Genomic DNA, 15020 nt, shown 5'->3' with positions numbered 1-15020 from the left:
ATGCCAATTACTTTCTGCTTTCTCCTCCTCCTCCTCCTCCTTTTTGTTCATTTGTGTATTTATTTTGCTTTCCCCTCCGACAGAGTGCTCTAATGCCAGCCCAGTTATTCTTCAAGACCGAAGACGGGGGCAAGTATCCTGTAATATTTAAACATGGGGATGATTTACGTCAAGATCAGCTAATTCTCCAGATCATATCACTCATGGACAAGGTGACAATGTTGTTAAGTGGAGCAACACTTTATATATAAGTCTATGTATATATGGGAATTTAAAAAAATGCTCTGGTTGTATTTTATATTTTATCAGCTTAAAAGTTAACTAATTGCATCATGGAGAATAATAATGGTTGGCTTACACACTAAACCATTTTCAAAGGCATAGCCATGTCAATCTGTTCCATAATAAAAAAAAGACATGAAGCAATCCTATAGCACCTTTGAGACTAACTGAGCAAAATACATTTCTAGCATAAGCTTTTGTTACTCTTCAGTCTCTTTAACCTGGTGAGGCATAGAATAAGGTGATTCTCAGAGAGTGGGAGAATTCAAATGATAAAAGTCAGCAAAGGACTTGGGCTAGAAATAAAAGTGGAAATTCAAATCTTGGGACAGTAACTGGTAACAGCAAGAAAGAGAACACATCAGGCCTTTGGTATCCCCTGGTTGGTTCCAGGACTGCCTGTGGATACCAAAAACCGTGGATGCTCAGGTCCCTTTAACTACAGTAGCATAATGAAATGGTGCTTCTTACATAAAATGGCAAAAACAAGGTTTGCTTTTGGAATTTATTCAAAGATATAGCCATGCTAGTCTGTATAATCAGCATGTAGTGAAATCTTGTAGCACCTTTGAGACTAAATGAAAGAAAGAAATTGGCAGCATGAGGTTTCATAGGCAAAAGACTACTTCCTCTGATGGATTTGCTTTTGGAATTTATATTGTTTTTGAATATTTTCAAGACATGGATGATTGAATCCGTGGATTAAAAATCTGTGGATATAGAGAACCAACTGCAAGAAAAAAGATGAAAAGGGGCTCTGTTGGGGGATGGTTTGTATGTGGAGGGTTTCAGATGCTTATTTATTGCCTTTTTGAATAAGAGATCTGTGAAACACAAGCTTTCCTTCCTTCCCTGTCACCAGAGCTCCCCCCTCAGCTGTTTTCTATCAAGGCAACACTACTTTTTGTAATCATTTTGGGTTATCCTACCAATTTTGTCCAAGCACAGATTAATGCAGGAGCACTAATATGCCCATAGAGATTCCATCACCCTCTTCGCCTTACTTCTCACACAATTCAACATGGATTGGAAAGCTTTGGCTCTGCTAAACTGAAGGGCCAAGCTGTATACACAGCTGTTGGGTGTCACATAAGGATCTGGGATTAGGGTGCTGATGTGAAGGTTTGTAGTCTGGAAGCAGTCAGAAAGAAGAGATCAATTTGTGTTTGAGCGAATTCATCAGACTTGATGAATCAGGCCAGACTCTTAGCAGCTTAATAAGAACAGATGGGACCCTGTTGGCCTTGGATATCCCCAGATTCCTGCTTTACTGACAGTCGCAAATGTTATCTTCTGATTGCTTGCAGTATCTGTTCAGTAATTCTTACAATGACATGGGAGCAAGATGCTTAGATTTCACTGCTGTCAATTTTGGTCTGAGACTCCAACATTTTTTTAAAAAGTCAGAAAATGTGAAAAATAATATAATCTTAGAGTTGGAAGTGGCCTTATAGGTCATTGAGTTCAACCCACTGCTAAATGCAAGATCTTCAGCAAAAGCAGTGTTTCCTAAACTTTGGTCCTCCTGATGTTGGGAACTTTAGTTCCCCTAAATCCCAGCCAGCTTGGCCAACAGCCAAGAAATCTGGAAGCTGAAGTCCAAAACATCTGGAGGTCTAAAGTTTGGGAACCACTTAGCTAGAGCATCCCCAGCAGGTAGCTACCCAGTCCTTTTCTGAAGACATCCAGAGATGGAGACCCCACTACCTTTCTCAGCAGTTAGTTCCTTTCCTGTACTCTTTCACTATCAAGACGTTCCTTCTAATGTTCAATCGAAATCTATCCTCTTGTAACCTAGACCTAATTCTGCCCTCTGAGGCAGCAGAGAACAAGCCTTTCCCCCCCTCTCTTTCAGGATGCTTTTGAGTATTTAAAGAGTGTGATAATTTTACCTTTCAGTCTTCTTTCACCAAGCTGAGCATGCTCAGCTCCTCCAGCCTCTCCTCATATATATTTTGTACTCCATACCTCTTAGTACGATAAATTCGTGCAAATTAAGCTTCCCCCGACCTCATCCTCCTCTCTGTACTTCCATTGTAGCCACTAAATTGTAGGCGAGCAAAACTACCATAGTCCATTTTTTAACACCTCCTTAATTTTTGGCCATAACCTTCAACATCTTGTCTTTTCAATAGCTCTTAAGGAAGGAGAATCTGGATTTGAAGCTGACTCCTTATAAAGTCTTGGCTACTAGTACAAAACATGGTGAGTCTGCTCTTTGTCTTGTTGGAGGAGCCATTATGTTTATGCCATGCCATTTCCTAAATGTTCTGATTACTGCACACTTCTTACCGAATAAGACTATGGTATCCAAAAAGCTATCTTTTTGTTACCTCCTAATTGCCTTGCTGGAAGTGCAGTATATAGTAGTTCCTGTTTTTATTTCCGTTGCCTGTGGTAATAGTCATTAAAGGCACGAGGGATATTACAATATGAAATAACAAACAGATCCTTGTATAAATCATCAGTTTGACAAATGAACTCTTGAGCCATATTAATCCTGCATGTAGTTTTCTAATGCTTTCCTTTCCTTTCTCTCTTTTTTTGTCCCTCAGGTTTTATGCAGTTCATTCAGTCAGTTCCCGTGGCAGAAGTTCTGGCTACTGAAGAAAGTATACAGGTGTGTGTGTGTGTGTGTGTGTGTGTGTGTGTGAGATTGTGTGTTTGTTGACAGTGGTCATGGATATACAATTCAGTGGTCACTTAGACTGGCACTGAGTTCAGTGGAAAATGTCAAATTCTTTTCATGTTGATACTGCAGAATTAATGCAGTTTGACACAGCTGTAACTGCCATAGGCTCCATCCTGCAGAATCCTGGGATTTGTAGCTTATTGTGGCACCAGAGCTCTCTGACAGAGAAGACTAAATGATAAAACTAATCTCACAAAACTACAAATCTCAAAATTTCATAGCATTGTGCTATGGCAGTTACATTGGTGTCAAACTGAATTAATTCTGCAAGGTAGATACACCCTTAACTAAGTAGCATTTCCTGGCCTGACCTCCCTCACAGCCCCAATCTTGCCTTACTGGGTATTGGCAACTGTGATTGCCTGTTGACTAGGACACTGATGTTTGCTACCTCCTCCTGCAAGAAATATCCAGTGTGACTGTCAGAAACAGGATTCATGTCACATTTTTTCCACACAACAGCGATTGCTTGCAGGAGGTGGTTGCAAACACCACTCTGGTTGCAAACACCACTCTTCTGTGTCCTGAATGACAGGAGAACAGAGCCTAAGACAGTAATGGAGAAACTTTTATGGGCCGAGCGCCCAAATCAAAAGGTGTTCCAGCACTGGGTGTTAGCTGGTGCCAGGGGCAGGACTTCCACCCTCCAAGGGTGGGACTTCCAGAATGGGACTTCTTTCCCCTGCCCTCCCAGGCCTTTAGCTGCCTCTTTAGAGACAGGTGAAGGCCTGGGGGGAGAGAGGGGGGAAGGAATAGGCATGCCTCCTCCTCATCAAGCACTATCCCTGGCCTTCAGCTGCCTCGGGAGAAACAGCTGGAAGCCAGGAAGGGTCCCCATGCACCGTCCCCAGCCTTCAGCTGCCTCCAAAGAGGCAACTGGAGGTCGGAGAGGGTTGGGAAGGAAGAGAAGCAGGTGCTCGCCTTTTCCTCCTGCTCCCCCCACACCATCCATGCCCTTCATCTGCTTCCGGAGAGACAATTGGAGTCTAGGGAGACTCGGGAAGAAGGAAGAACAGGCACTCACCTCTTCCTCCCCTCACACCATCCCCGCCCTTCAGAGAGGTAGCTGGAAGCCAGGGAGGATCCCCCTGCACCATCCCTGGCCTTTAGCTGCCTCCAGAGAGGCAACTGGAGGCCAAGGAGGGTCGGGAAGGAAGAGGAACAGGTCACGCCTCTTCCTGCTCCTCCCCCACGCTGTCCCCACCTTTCAGCTGCCTCCAGAGAGTCAACTGGAGGCTGGGGAGAGTTGGGAAGGAGGTGGAACAGCTGTGCACCCCTTCTCCCTCCTTCTCCACTGTGTACTGAGGGAAATTACGTCATGTGTCAACTCTGGCACGCGTGCCATAGGTTAGCCATCAGACATAAGACAACCCTTTTAGGCGGTTTTTTTGGCAGAATTTATTCAGAGGAGGTTTGCCTTTGTCTTCATCTAAGTCTGAGAATGTGTAATTTGTCCTAGGTGACACAGTGGGTTTCCATAACTGTGTGGGGATTCGAACCCTTTTCTCCAAAGTCATTGTTTAAAACTCAAATCACTACACTACATGAGCTCTCATGAAAAAAAACCCCTAAATACTCCTAAATTCCAAATCCCAGAATTCTACCGTGCCATTTAAAATAGGATCATAATGCTATATAACTATGTAGTGTAAAAGGGACATAGGCAAGGGAAATTTCTTATGTAAAAATTGTTAATGGTTCACATTTATTTTAGGGTGGAATATTGCTCTGAGGGGATTTGAACCCTGGTCTCTAGAGTCATAGTCCAGTGCTCAAACTACTACACCACACTGGCTCTCTTGCTCTTTCATCCTTAATATAATTTCTGGGCCAATTCACAGCTGGAATTCAAGTTCCAACCCCGAAGGCCATTTCCTCCTCCCCCCAAATAAAATAAATTAATGCATTTTTTGTAATTTGTTTCATGTATCTTCATTCACAATTGCTTTGAATTGCTATTTAAATTTTGCAACTCAGGCACAAAAGAAATATATCTGCTTCTGAAGCATTTAACACTCTCCGTAATTATGCAATAACTCTGCATTTTGAAATCCAACAGGATGGGATTATTTTTAAAGAAAAGAAGGGCTCTTGAGTATGTGTAATGCAAAGTGATTTTAAATCTCTTGGCGGCGAAGGTTAAGGAAATTCGATCAGATATAAATTTAAGTGTTGCTGGGTAGTGGTAAAGAAAGGAAATGTAATTTGCTTGATTGTTCAATGCTTAATGTTATCTGCTTAAAGGAAAAGAAAAGAAATAACCCATTTCAGCACTAAATATTGGCCTCCTTTTAAGAACAGGGCAGGAGGGGGCAAAACTCTTAATGGAAAAGTATATGCTAATAGATTTTTCCAAGGCCACCAATAGCTCATGTTTTCAGCCAGACCTTGGAGATTCTTCCAGAGTTCTGTACTAGGAGAAGAAATAAACATTCCAATGATGTTCTTTCAGAACTTCTTCCGAAAACATGCACCCAGCGAAACTGGGCCCCATGGAATAAGCGCAGAGGTGATGGATACTTATGTCAAAAGCTGTGGTAAGGGATGTCTAAAGCACGTTAATTTTAAGTTTTTCCGAGTAAGGTCGTAATCCTGAAAGTTAGTCCCCATAAGAGTAAACCTACTGGGTTAACTGTTCAATGTAAGGAAACAATACGTGGCATATGGTATGCTTCTAAGTGTATTGTGTTCCTTCAAGTCCTTTATGACTTATGGCAACTATAAGGCTAACCTATCATGTGGTTTTCTTGGCAAGATATGTTCAGAAGGGGTTTGCCATTGCCTTCCCCAGAGGCTGAGAGCATGTGACTTGTCCAAGGTCACCCAGTGGGTTTCATGGCCAAGCTGTGAATTGAATCCTGGTGTCTATAGTCATAATCTAACACTCAAAACACTATGCCACTTTTAGAAATAATGCAGTTTGACATCACTTTAAGTGCTGTAGCCCCATCATATGGAATCCTAGGATTTGTAGTTTTACAAGGTCTTTAACCTTCTCTGCCAAAGAGTGCTGGTGCCTCACAAAACTACAAATCTCAGGATTCTGTATATCAGAGCCATAGCAATTAAACTGCATTATTTCCACAGTGTCGTTGCACCTTTAGACCCATTGATTTAATGGATCTGCTCTATTAGGGAGGGACAACAAGATGTTTTTGTTGTGGTGTGTATTGACTTTTTTGTTGACTTTTACTTATGGCAACCTTATAAGCAAGAGCCCTGTAAAAGGCCTTTTCATCAACTGCCCTGTTCAAGTCTTGCAAACTCAAAACTGCACCTTCCTTAATTGAGCCAAACCACCTCTTTTCCTCTTCCTCTTTTCCAACTGCCTTTTACTTTAGTCAGCATTATTGTTTTCTAATGAGTGACATCAAAGATTTTCAGACCAGCACTTAAGTGCTGGTAAAACTTTACTTAATCGTTTAGGAAGCATGTGTGTGTGAAAGCTGATGCACTTCCTAAACATTAGGGGATCGTCGGCTCCCCTCCAGCGTCCCTGAATACTTCAGGAAGAGGCAAATTCCTATGAATGCAAAGTTTCCATTCATAGGAATTTGCCTCTCCCTGAATGATTCAGGGACGCTGGATGGGGGCCGACAATCCCCGGACGTTTAGGAAGTGCATCAGGCTTTCACACACACATGCTTCTTTAATGATTTAGCAATGTTTTACCAGCACTTAAGTGCTGGTCTGAAAATCTTCAGTATCTCATTGCATGTTTGAAGTATGACAGCCTCAGTTTAGTCATCTTGGAGTTCAGTGATAGTTCAGGTCTGATTTGACCTAGAAACAATTCCTTTGTCTTTTATCAGTCCATGGTACCCATAGTCCTCTTCTCCAGAACATTTCAAGTAAATCATACACAACAGAATAAAGGCCTAAACCTCCCAGGATTCCTTATTGGGAATAAATGTTATCAACTATCTTAAAAATCTAAAACTGCTTCAAAAAAATACATTAAAAATGCAAGAGATAAAAAATCAGTAGAGAAATACAATATCAAAAGCCAAGACTGACAGTAGGCACCAAGAAGGTCCTGTGCTTTATTCCCAATGGTTGTGCCTGTGAAGGGGATGTAGCTGAGAAAAGGACCTAAAGTATCTTTGACAGCTGGCCATCCAATTTCTGTTTGAGAACTTCCAGTAAATTACATAAAGTACATGACCCTAAATCCTAATGTCCACAGTCCTTACTATTTTGGTCAACTTGCAAATAGGTGCACAATTACAAGTAGAACTAAGAGCTTTGTGCAGAACTGATCTGATTTATTAAGTTCTAGAGAACCTGTATAAATTGATAATGAGTTGGGTTTTTTTATTTCTAGCTGGGTACTGTGTAATAACATACATCCTCGGTGTTGGAGACAGACATTTGGACAACCTTTTGCTCACCAAGACAGGTAATGAAACATTTTCTATTACCAGTGTCTCTGTCTTGGAAAGAAAATATTTTCTTTGTTTCTCTTTCTATACCTGGGGCACACAAGCCTCGATGAAATCATTTGCCAAAATCATTATACTGTAAAATAATATTTGATGCAGTGAACTGCACAGTGAGAAGAGTAGCTAAGTGTTATGTGCATATGTAATGAGCAAGACTTTGCCTTCAGGTTTAACAAACTAATATTTTCTAAAACTGTTTGATACTATATTGTAGACTGCTCTCCCTCCACCTCAAAAAATTACAGTTCTAGAACCATTTATGCAGTGTTGTTTTATTATTTTTAAAATAAAAATTGCTTCTGGTACCATTTACCTCACTAAGTTTGACTTTACATTAATAGTAATTGCTCCCATTTCATTGAGGGTAAAAACTGGAATATATTCAATAAGAATATATTGGCCAAGGACCTATACTTGGTTGTGTAGCATGTATCTCAGCATATGGAGTTATACAGTCGTCCCTTCTCTTACGCGGGGGATCCGTTCCAGACCCCCCCCCCCAGCGTAAGGGAAAAAACATGGATGCTCAAGCCCCATTCAAATAAATGGGGCTCGTGCCCACGGCGGTGTGGCAGTGGCGCAGGGCGCATGTCACGGGAGCGTGCACCATTGCTTTCTTCTGGTGCGTGGCTCCCTTCCTTCTGGCGCGGCTTCCAGCATATGCTGGAAGATGCATAAAACACACCCACGTATGACGCAGGCGCACTGTACATTGATTCTGGTGCATTTCTGTTGAATGACAGTGTGATAATGGGTCCTCCCATTATCTGGGCAGCACAGCTACAAGAGTACCCTTCCTTCCAGGTAACAAAGGGTTAATGATGTGATGAAGTTAAGTTGCATTTTATTGTGGGTCAGCATGAGAAGAGCATCAGAGTTCAGAGGTGATGAGAGAGCAATTGCCCAATGAGATGGCCAGGTGAGCTGAAGCACAAGCGTTGAGATTCTTGTGAAAAAAAGTTATAAAAGCTTCAGGTGACCACAAGGTGTGACATTCTAGACATGCAAAAGGATTCTTGGGGGCAAGGGTTCCTGTCCTGCTTGGGGGAAGCTGGTTCAGACTAGATAAAAACATCCAGACTCCTAGCTATCCCTGTGAATAACAAGGACTACAAACCACATCTGTATTGTGAGTACCTAGGAAGCGTTTAGCTTAGTTGCATCAAGGATTATGTTTATTTTGGTGACATTGGTTGAAATCATCTAGACTAATCTGTTACTTATAACTAAAGTAGACCCTTGTTATCTGCTCGGGTCTTCTGGATCCCTCCTCCCCATGGACACCAAAATCTGTGGATGCTCAAGTCACATTATATACCATAGTGTAGTAAAATGGTGTCCCTTATAAAAATGACAATATCAAGATTTTGGGATTCTTCTTAAATTTCAAGTCATGGATGGTGGAATCCATGGATGCAGAATCTGTGGATACAGAAGGGTGACTGTACTAGGTTTGCCTGAAGGGAAGGGGCGCTTTCATGAAGAGAGATACTTTTTGCTAATGTAGATGTCTTGCTTAGAATAACAATTTTCCTTTAAAGTAATTCTTTTTTCTTACACTCCTTTCATGTGCCTTTTGCGCTGTTTCATCCCCTCACCGGTGTTGGGGTGGGGGAGGAAAGTATCTGTAGCGTCAAAGGCGGAAAGTGCATGTGGACTCCCAGCAATGTCCCATTGTGTTGCTATGAGAGGGGAATTCAAATCAATGGATGGTGGCATTGAGATAGCTGCCCTCATGTGGTCCCACTCCTACTCAAACAGAAGTGGGCAGAAGAGAATCACAAGGCGATCACCGGCAGTATTGCACAAATTTAGGATGCAATTCTTCACTAACTGTATTCTTAAAAAAACACTACAAGCCATTTTCACAATTTTCTTCACACTGAGAAAATATTTGAAATCTGAAGTTTTCAAAGAGTGTTTGCATTTCAGGATTCATTCTGTGCAAAATATGTGGTATTCATGTACAGAAAATATTTCCTGCAAAGGAAAGGCCATTTTCTTCAATGAAATTTTTTTACAGATTATGTGCTGAATAGGTTTAGAACTGTGAAGTCCAATCAGTTTAGGTTTCACTTTATGCTGTTTCCTGACAATATTCTTTCTATTTCCCAATGCATACCCAAATGTGAAACCAAATGCACAGCTACTTGGGCATGTGTATCCATGTGCAGTAACACCACATGTATAACTCTGCCTGTAGTACTTTAAGTCGATGCTGGCCAACACTTCTGTGTAGGGCACTTTACACATTTGTAACACTCCAGCTGGATTCAAACCAATGATTGTTCCTTGCAAATGATATCTGGTGTGGAAAGTGAAAGTCTGAAGAGGCAAGTCAGCTGGGTGGAGCCCAGAAAAATCTAGAAGCTGAAACATTTATATCTATGGAGAGCAGCGGAGAATGGAGGCCTGAATCTTGCATCACATCCTATTATGAATGCCTAATAGTGCTACAGGTAAAATGAATAATGGGCAGGAAGAAAGGAAGGGATGCAGATACTGGGCCCACTGATTGACCCTCCTACTCTTTCTCCTAGAAAAGGCATTGAGTTTCTCTTCTATGCATGCAGGAATTGTGCCTCCGGAGGCATGATTTTCCTCTACACACTGCTTGTTTAGCAAAAAAACATGTTCTTTTAAACTGGTTTAAAAAATTAAGTGACATTCTAATCACATTTGTTTGCATTCAGAGAAGCTAGTGCAGCCTCCCCAGGGAATTATGAGGATGGAAAAATTACCCTGGTCTCCCAGAACATGTCAAGTGTCCAGCCCTATCTTAGATCTCTGTTGTGCTGACTAGTGTGTTGAAAGCATCCAGAGAGGTTTCTGGGCTGTTTGAATGAGCACCACAGACTTGAGCTGCATATAACCACTGTTCTACCTGTCAATTTGTACCTGCAGAAATCTGTCCCCACATTTGGACTGATTGTTCTGAGTTGGGGCTAACAGTGACACAAGGAGGAGTCTAATTATACTCAAGCTCCATTGACCCCAGCTCTGTTGGTGTTTAGATGTAAATACTTGGCACTTTCACCGAAGTGCTATTATTCACATGCATGTGCTCATTGTGAGATTATACTTGATGATAATGCAATAACAATCCATAAATCTCTCATTCATATAGGTAATCCACTTGAATTTGTATCCCCTCTAATTATGAGCTGGCATGGTCCCATACCTAGCATATTGGAAGGTAAATGTGGCCACTTAAAAGTAAAACGGGGATTTCTACATAGGGGGCAGGGCTTAGAAGGTTCATTTATTAAAAATAATTTGTTCCCACCAGGCATTATGTTCCCAGGAGTCAAGCAATTTGTGACTGACAGCATTTGATTCATGAAATATGGGACAGCTTGTAGATTCTCAGATGGGATCATTGGTGATGTGTGCAGTTCTGCTTTTTTTTTTTAATAAAGAAAATGTCTTTGTGGCGCACCCATAGACATCTGATAAAGGGCAAATCTTCAGCCTAAGTTCTGTGCGATGTAGAAGTTGGGAAAGGCAACAACCTTTGAGTCCAGCCAAGGACAGATTTCTCTTTATGTCACAAGGTAATGGGGGAGAGGTTCCCTAGGAAGGTCTCCCTTGTTGATGACTAACTGGGTGACCGGCCAATATGGCTGGCATTCAGAACTTGGGTGCTTCATCCAGGGACTGTTCAGGTTGGTAATCTCTGCCATAGCCAGAATCCTGGGATTTGTTGTTTTGTGTGGCATCCGCACTCTTTGGCAGAGAAGGCTAAAGACCTTGTGAAACTACAAATCCGAGTATTCCATAGGATAGAGTTACAGCACTTAAAGTGGTGTCAATTTGCCTTGTTCTTACAGTGTAGATTCAAAATATATCAGTGTAGCACTCTCGCTTTTCATATTTCTACATCTCACCTACTGTGTGTATAATATAAATACAAGTATACATAAAAGTGAGTTCATTATGCTTGTTAAAAAAATAGAAATAAAATTGTAGTAACAATCTGATTGCTTTCTTTAAACCATTCAAACCAACTTTTCTAAGCTTTAAACTGCCACAAAGTTGGCAGATGAAAAGGAGAAAATAAATCTCCTGAAACAAATGGAGTAAAGCTAGTATCTTTTAAAAAACTTCTAATTTGTTCTTTATAAAATAATGTAGCTAATTGGCACTTTGCAGGCATGTACACACACATACATCACAAAAGCACTTTCAGGATCTCTTAATTATATCTTTGTGTCATTCTTCAAAAAAGAGACTTTTATGAGATTTAGCAGCTATTATACACTCAACTGCATTCCAAATACAGTGCGTATTTAAAAACATTTATTAGTACTAGTTAATTAGATTGATATTGCCCATAATCACATTCACATTGAACAAAGAGATTCTTTCCTTTCCTCTGAATCTTCCATTATGGTGTTAAGCAGACCTTAATGCAGCTGTGTTTTGGTCCTATAAATATAGTTCTTTATTTCAGATTTCTAACATTTAGGTGACCAAGGCTACTGTATAGGGTAGGGATGGTTGACTGGTGGCCCTAAGTAGATGAATCAAGCTCCCAAACTACCTTCAGCTGGCCCCTAGGGAACTTTTCAGACGTTAATTGTTATGTGCAAAAAGTGTTTGCTTACCTTTTGTCTTCTAAGGTTAAACCCCACCCCCCCCCCCCCCCCCAAAAAACACCTGTTAATGCTGGTCTGTTGCATATAATAGCAGTCTACATTGCTTTTTCAAAAGGTTCCTGTTCTAAAAAGGTTAGCCAGCCTCTCTAAGCAACTCACAGGTGAACAATACAGTCACCCTTCCAAGTCCGTGAACTTGAGATCTACTGACTTAAACATCCGCAGAGGGGCGACCACCATTAAACTCAATGGAGTGTGTGCCACAGGCGCGAGCCCTGCATGCACGCGCCCCATTCAAGCCTATGGAGCTTGAATGTGCATGAGTTTTGGAACTCGTGGCAGGATCCGGAATGGATCTCCCACAAGTTCCAAGGGGCAACTGTACTTTCAACAGAGCCAACTATAAATTCACAAAGTAAATGTCTTTGAGCTCTCCAGGACTCTTTATCAGGGTAATCTATATCTGTGTCTATTTGTTGTTTCTAGGGAGATCTTGTAGCACCTTTGAGACTAACTGAAAGAAAGAAGTTGGCAGCATGAGCTTTTGTAGACTTTAGTCTACTTCCTCAGAATGCATATGGTTCTTCAAAGAGCTCTAGTCGTCAACTGCCCTGCTCAGGTCTTGCAAGCTCAGGTAGCTCAGTTAGCCATGGCTTCTTAGATTGAATCAGTTCATCTGTAGTATTGTTTCCCTCTCTTACTGCCCCTGCCCCTTTGCTGAATGTTAATTTGTCTTCTAGTTCAGGACAGATTTGACCCTCCCTAAATGGCAGATACTAGGATTCCATAGGATGTTGTCATGGCAATTAGTGGAATAATTCTTACAATTGTATAGTGTCAAAAGGTCCCCTATTGTGGTGCAGAAGGAAGAAAATCACCTCCATCATTGTGGCACACCATGAGACTCCAAAATCTGTTTGGTGATATTTACTTAAATGTTCTCTCTGTGTAGCAGACTAGGCTCCAAAGGCTATTTAGACAGGGTTCTCAGTAGCTCCACTTGGTACTAGTTATTGCCCCCTTTTCTTGGTTGCGTTCTAGTGTATCAGTCCATAATAACATGTTTTTGCTAAACACATGAGTTTATATTCAGGGGATAACACATAGCCCCGTGTTAAAGAACATGTCTGTATGTGGAAAGTGCCAGATTGATTCCTTGGCATTTTTGCATGCACAGGGTACAAGTTTCATTCCTTGGCATCTCTGGTTAAAAAGATAGGGAACTGCTATATAGGAAATATGTGTGAGTCAAGAGAAAACCCACTGGATGGAAAAAAACACTACTGGAGTGGATGAAGAAGCAAACCTTCAGGCTTAGTAATTAAACCGTGAGTGTCAATAATGAAGGTTGGTAACAATTTGTCATCAGCCCAGTTTTCATTGGAAAGCCTCATAGAGTACTGTAGGGGGCAGTAAATGAGCATGAAAAAGCTGAATGAATGACTCTTGGATGATTTCTGGAGAACAGCTGTGTATGTCTAGAGCAGGAAAAAGAGAAAGAAAAGCAGGGAGAGCTTTAAAGATGAGCACTCAGAGGTAAGCATGTATAATACTTTGACAGGTGCACCTGCTAAGCTTTCCTCTCAGAGAGCTTATAGGTAATTTTTGCTTTCCAGCTCCAAAAACATTGAGCATTGTGGTGATGTGTGCCTGTTACATAATACTAGGCTGCAATTACATAGAAGTCAGTCCTGATTGAATCGAGCGAGACTTGCTTATGAATGTAGGCATGGGAATGTGATGTTAGGCCTCATTCACACTCACAAAAAGTAACAACCGATTTTTTAGTCGAATAGATCTGGAATCGCAGAATAGATTTGAACTGAAATGAAGTTCATGCTACATTTTCCTTTACCAAATGCCTCCATGTTAATTTAACAGAGTTCATGTCCACACTTACTTTTACACAACAACAAAATGGATTCTCAATTTTGGATGTGTTAGATCCATCCCAGTTCTTTTTTTTTTTTTAAATGTCAATCATATGATGCACATGGGTGTGTTTCTGATTATGCAAGCACTCGGAGGTGTGGCCACTGGCATCAGCTATCACTGTTTCCATGGGCCTCTCTGTGTGTATGTGTTTGTATGTGTGTGTAAGATGCACACCCTCCTCCTCCTCTTTCTCTCCGTGTGGGAAAATGGGCTGCTAGAAGCAGAGAGAGTGCAGGAGCATTTCTATTTCTATGGGAACAATAGCTGATCACACACATGCACCTTCCTCCTTCAAGGATCACCCCCCACACATACTTGCCCTACCTCTGGAAAAATTTCTGGCAGAACCAAAAAACAGCTGCACAGTTTGATCGGGAGCATTGTGATTTAAAGGGTCCACTTGGCTGCACTGGAAATAGAAATCCACAGTCACTGATCTATGCATCCCAGGGCAGAATCCCCCATAACACCCACAGTTCCATGCATTCCAGGGGAGAATCCTCCATGACACCCACAGATCCATGCATCTCAGGGGAGAATCCCCCATGGCACCCATGGATCCATGCATCCCAGGGGAGAATCGCCCATCACACTCATGGATCCATGCATCCCAGGGCAGAATCCCACATAACATCCATGGATTCACGCATCTCAGTGGAGAATTCCCACCATGGCACCTGTGACTCCCTCCCGTGGACCCATGCAAATGAGACAGTTTGCAGAAACTGTCACAAAACCTTTTTTTTAAAATAACCACACCGCACCATGTCCCCCCGACAGCCCCACAGCAACTCTGGGGGGGGGGGGGGAATGGTGCTTGGCCAAGACCTGTGGTGGGATGGGTACCAACCCTCTGCCCACCCTCTACCCATTGTCCCTCCCTCCGGAATGGTATCAGAAACTCATTCACATTTGGTTTGCAAACCGGTTTAAATCATAGTGTGAATGAGGCCTTAGGCAGGTTATAGACCGCCCATTTGGAGCAGGCTGCACCCACCCCTTTCCCCAGTGTATCAGGGCCTATGCTGCTAGAACGGCAGCCGCTGAGGCCCCGATCCGCTGCTTTTCAGG

At 41.9% G+C, this 15020-nt stretch overlaps 1 protein-coding gene across 1 annotated transcript in view; it reads left to right on the top strand.

Moving 5' to 3' along the window:
* PIK3C3 (phosphatidylinositol 3-kinase catalytic subunit type 3) overlaps nucleotides 1-15020 on the top strand; it is a 157635-nt gene that overhangs the window by 63689 nt on the left and 78926 nt on the right. Inside the window, 5 exon segments of the mRNA XM_042452907.1 lie at nucleotides 84-212; nucleotides 2418-2487; nucleotides 2838-2902; nucleotides 5427-5511; nucleotides 7299-7373. Coding sequence (XP_042308841.1) covers nucleotides 84-212; nucleotides 2418-2487; nucleotides 2838-2902; nucleotides 5427-5511; nucleotides 7299-7373 — 424 coding nt within the window.

This window comes from Sceloporus undulatus, chromosome 2, assembly GCF_019175285.1.
Source record: "Sceloporus undulatus isolate JIND9_A2432 ecotype Alabama chromosome 2, SceUnd_v1.1, whole genome shotgun sequence".
In the NCBI taxonomy this organism is placed as follows: Eukaryota; Metazoa; Chordata; class Lepidosauria; order Squamata; family Phrynosomatidae; genus Sceloporus; species Sceloporus undulatus.
The sequence above is the reverse complement of the archived record's forward strand: the minus strand, read 5'-3'. Positions and strand labels throughout refer to the sequence as shown.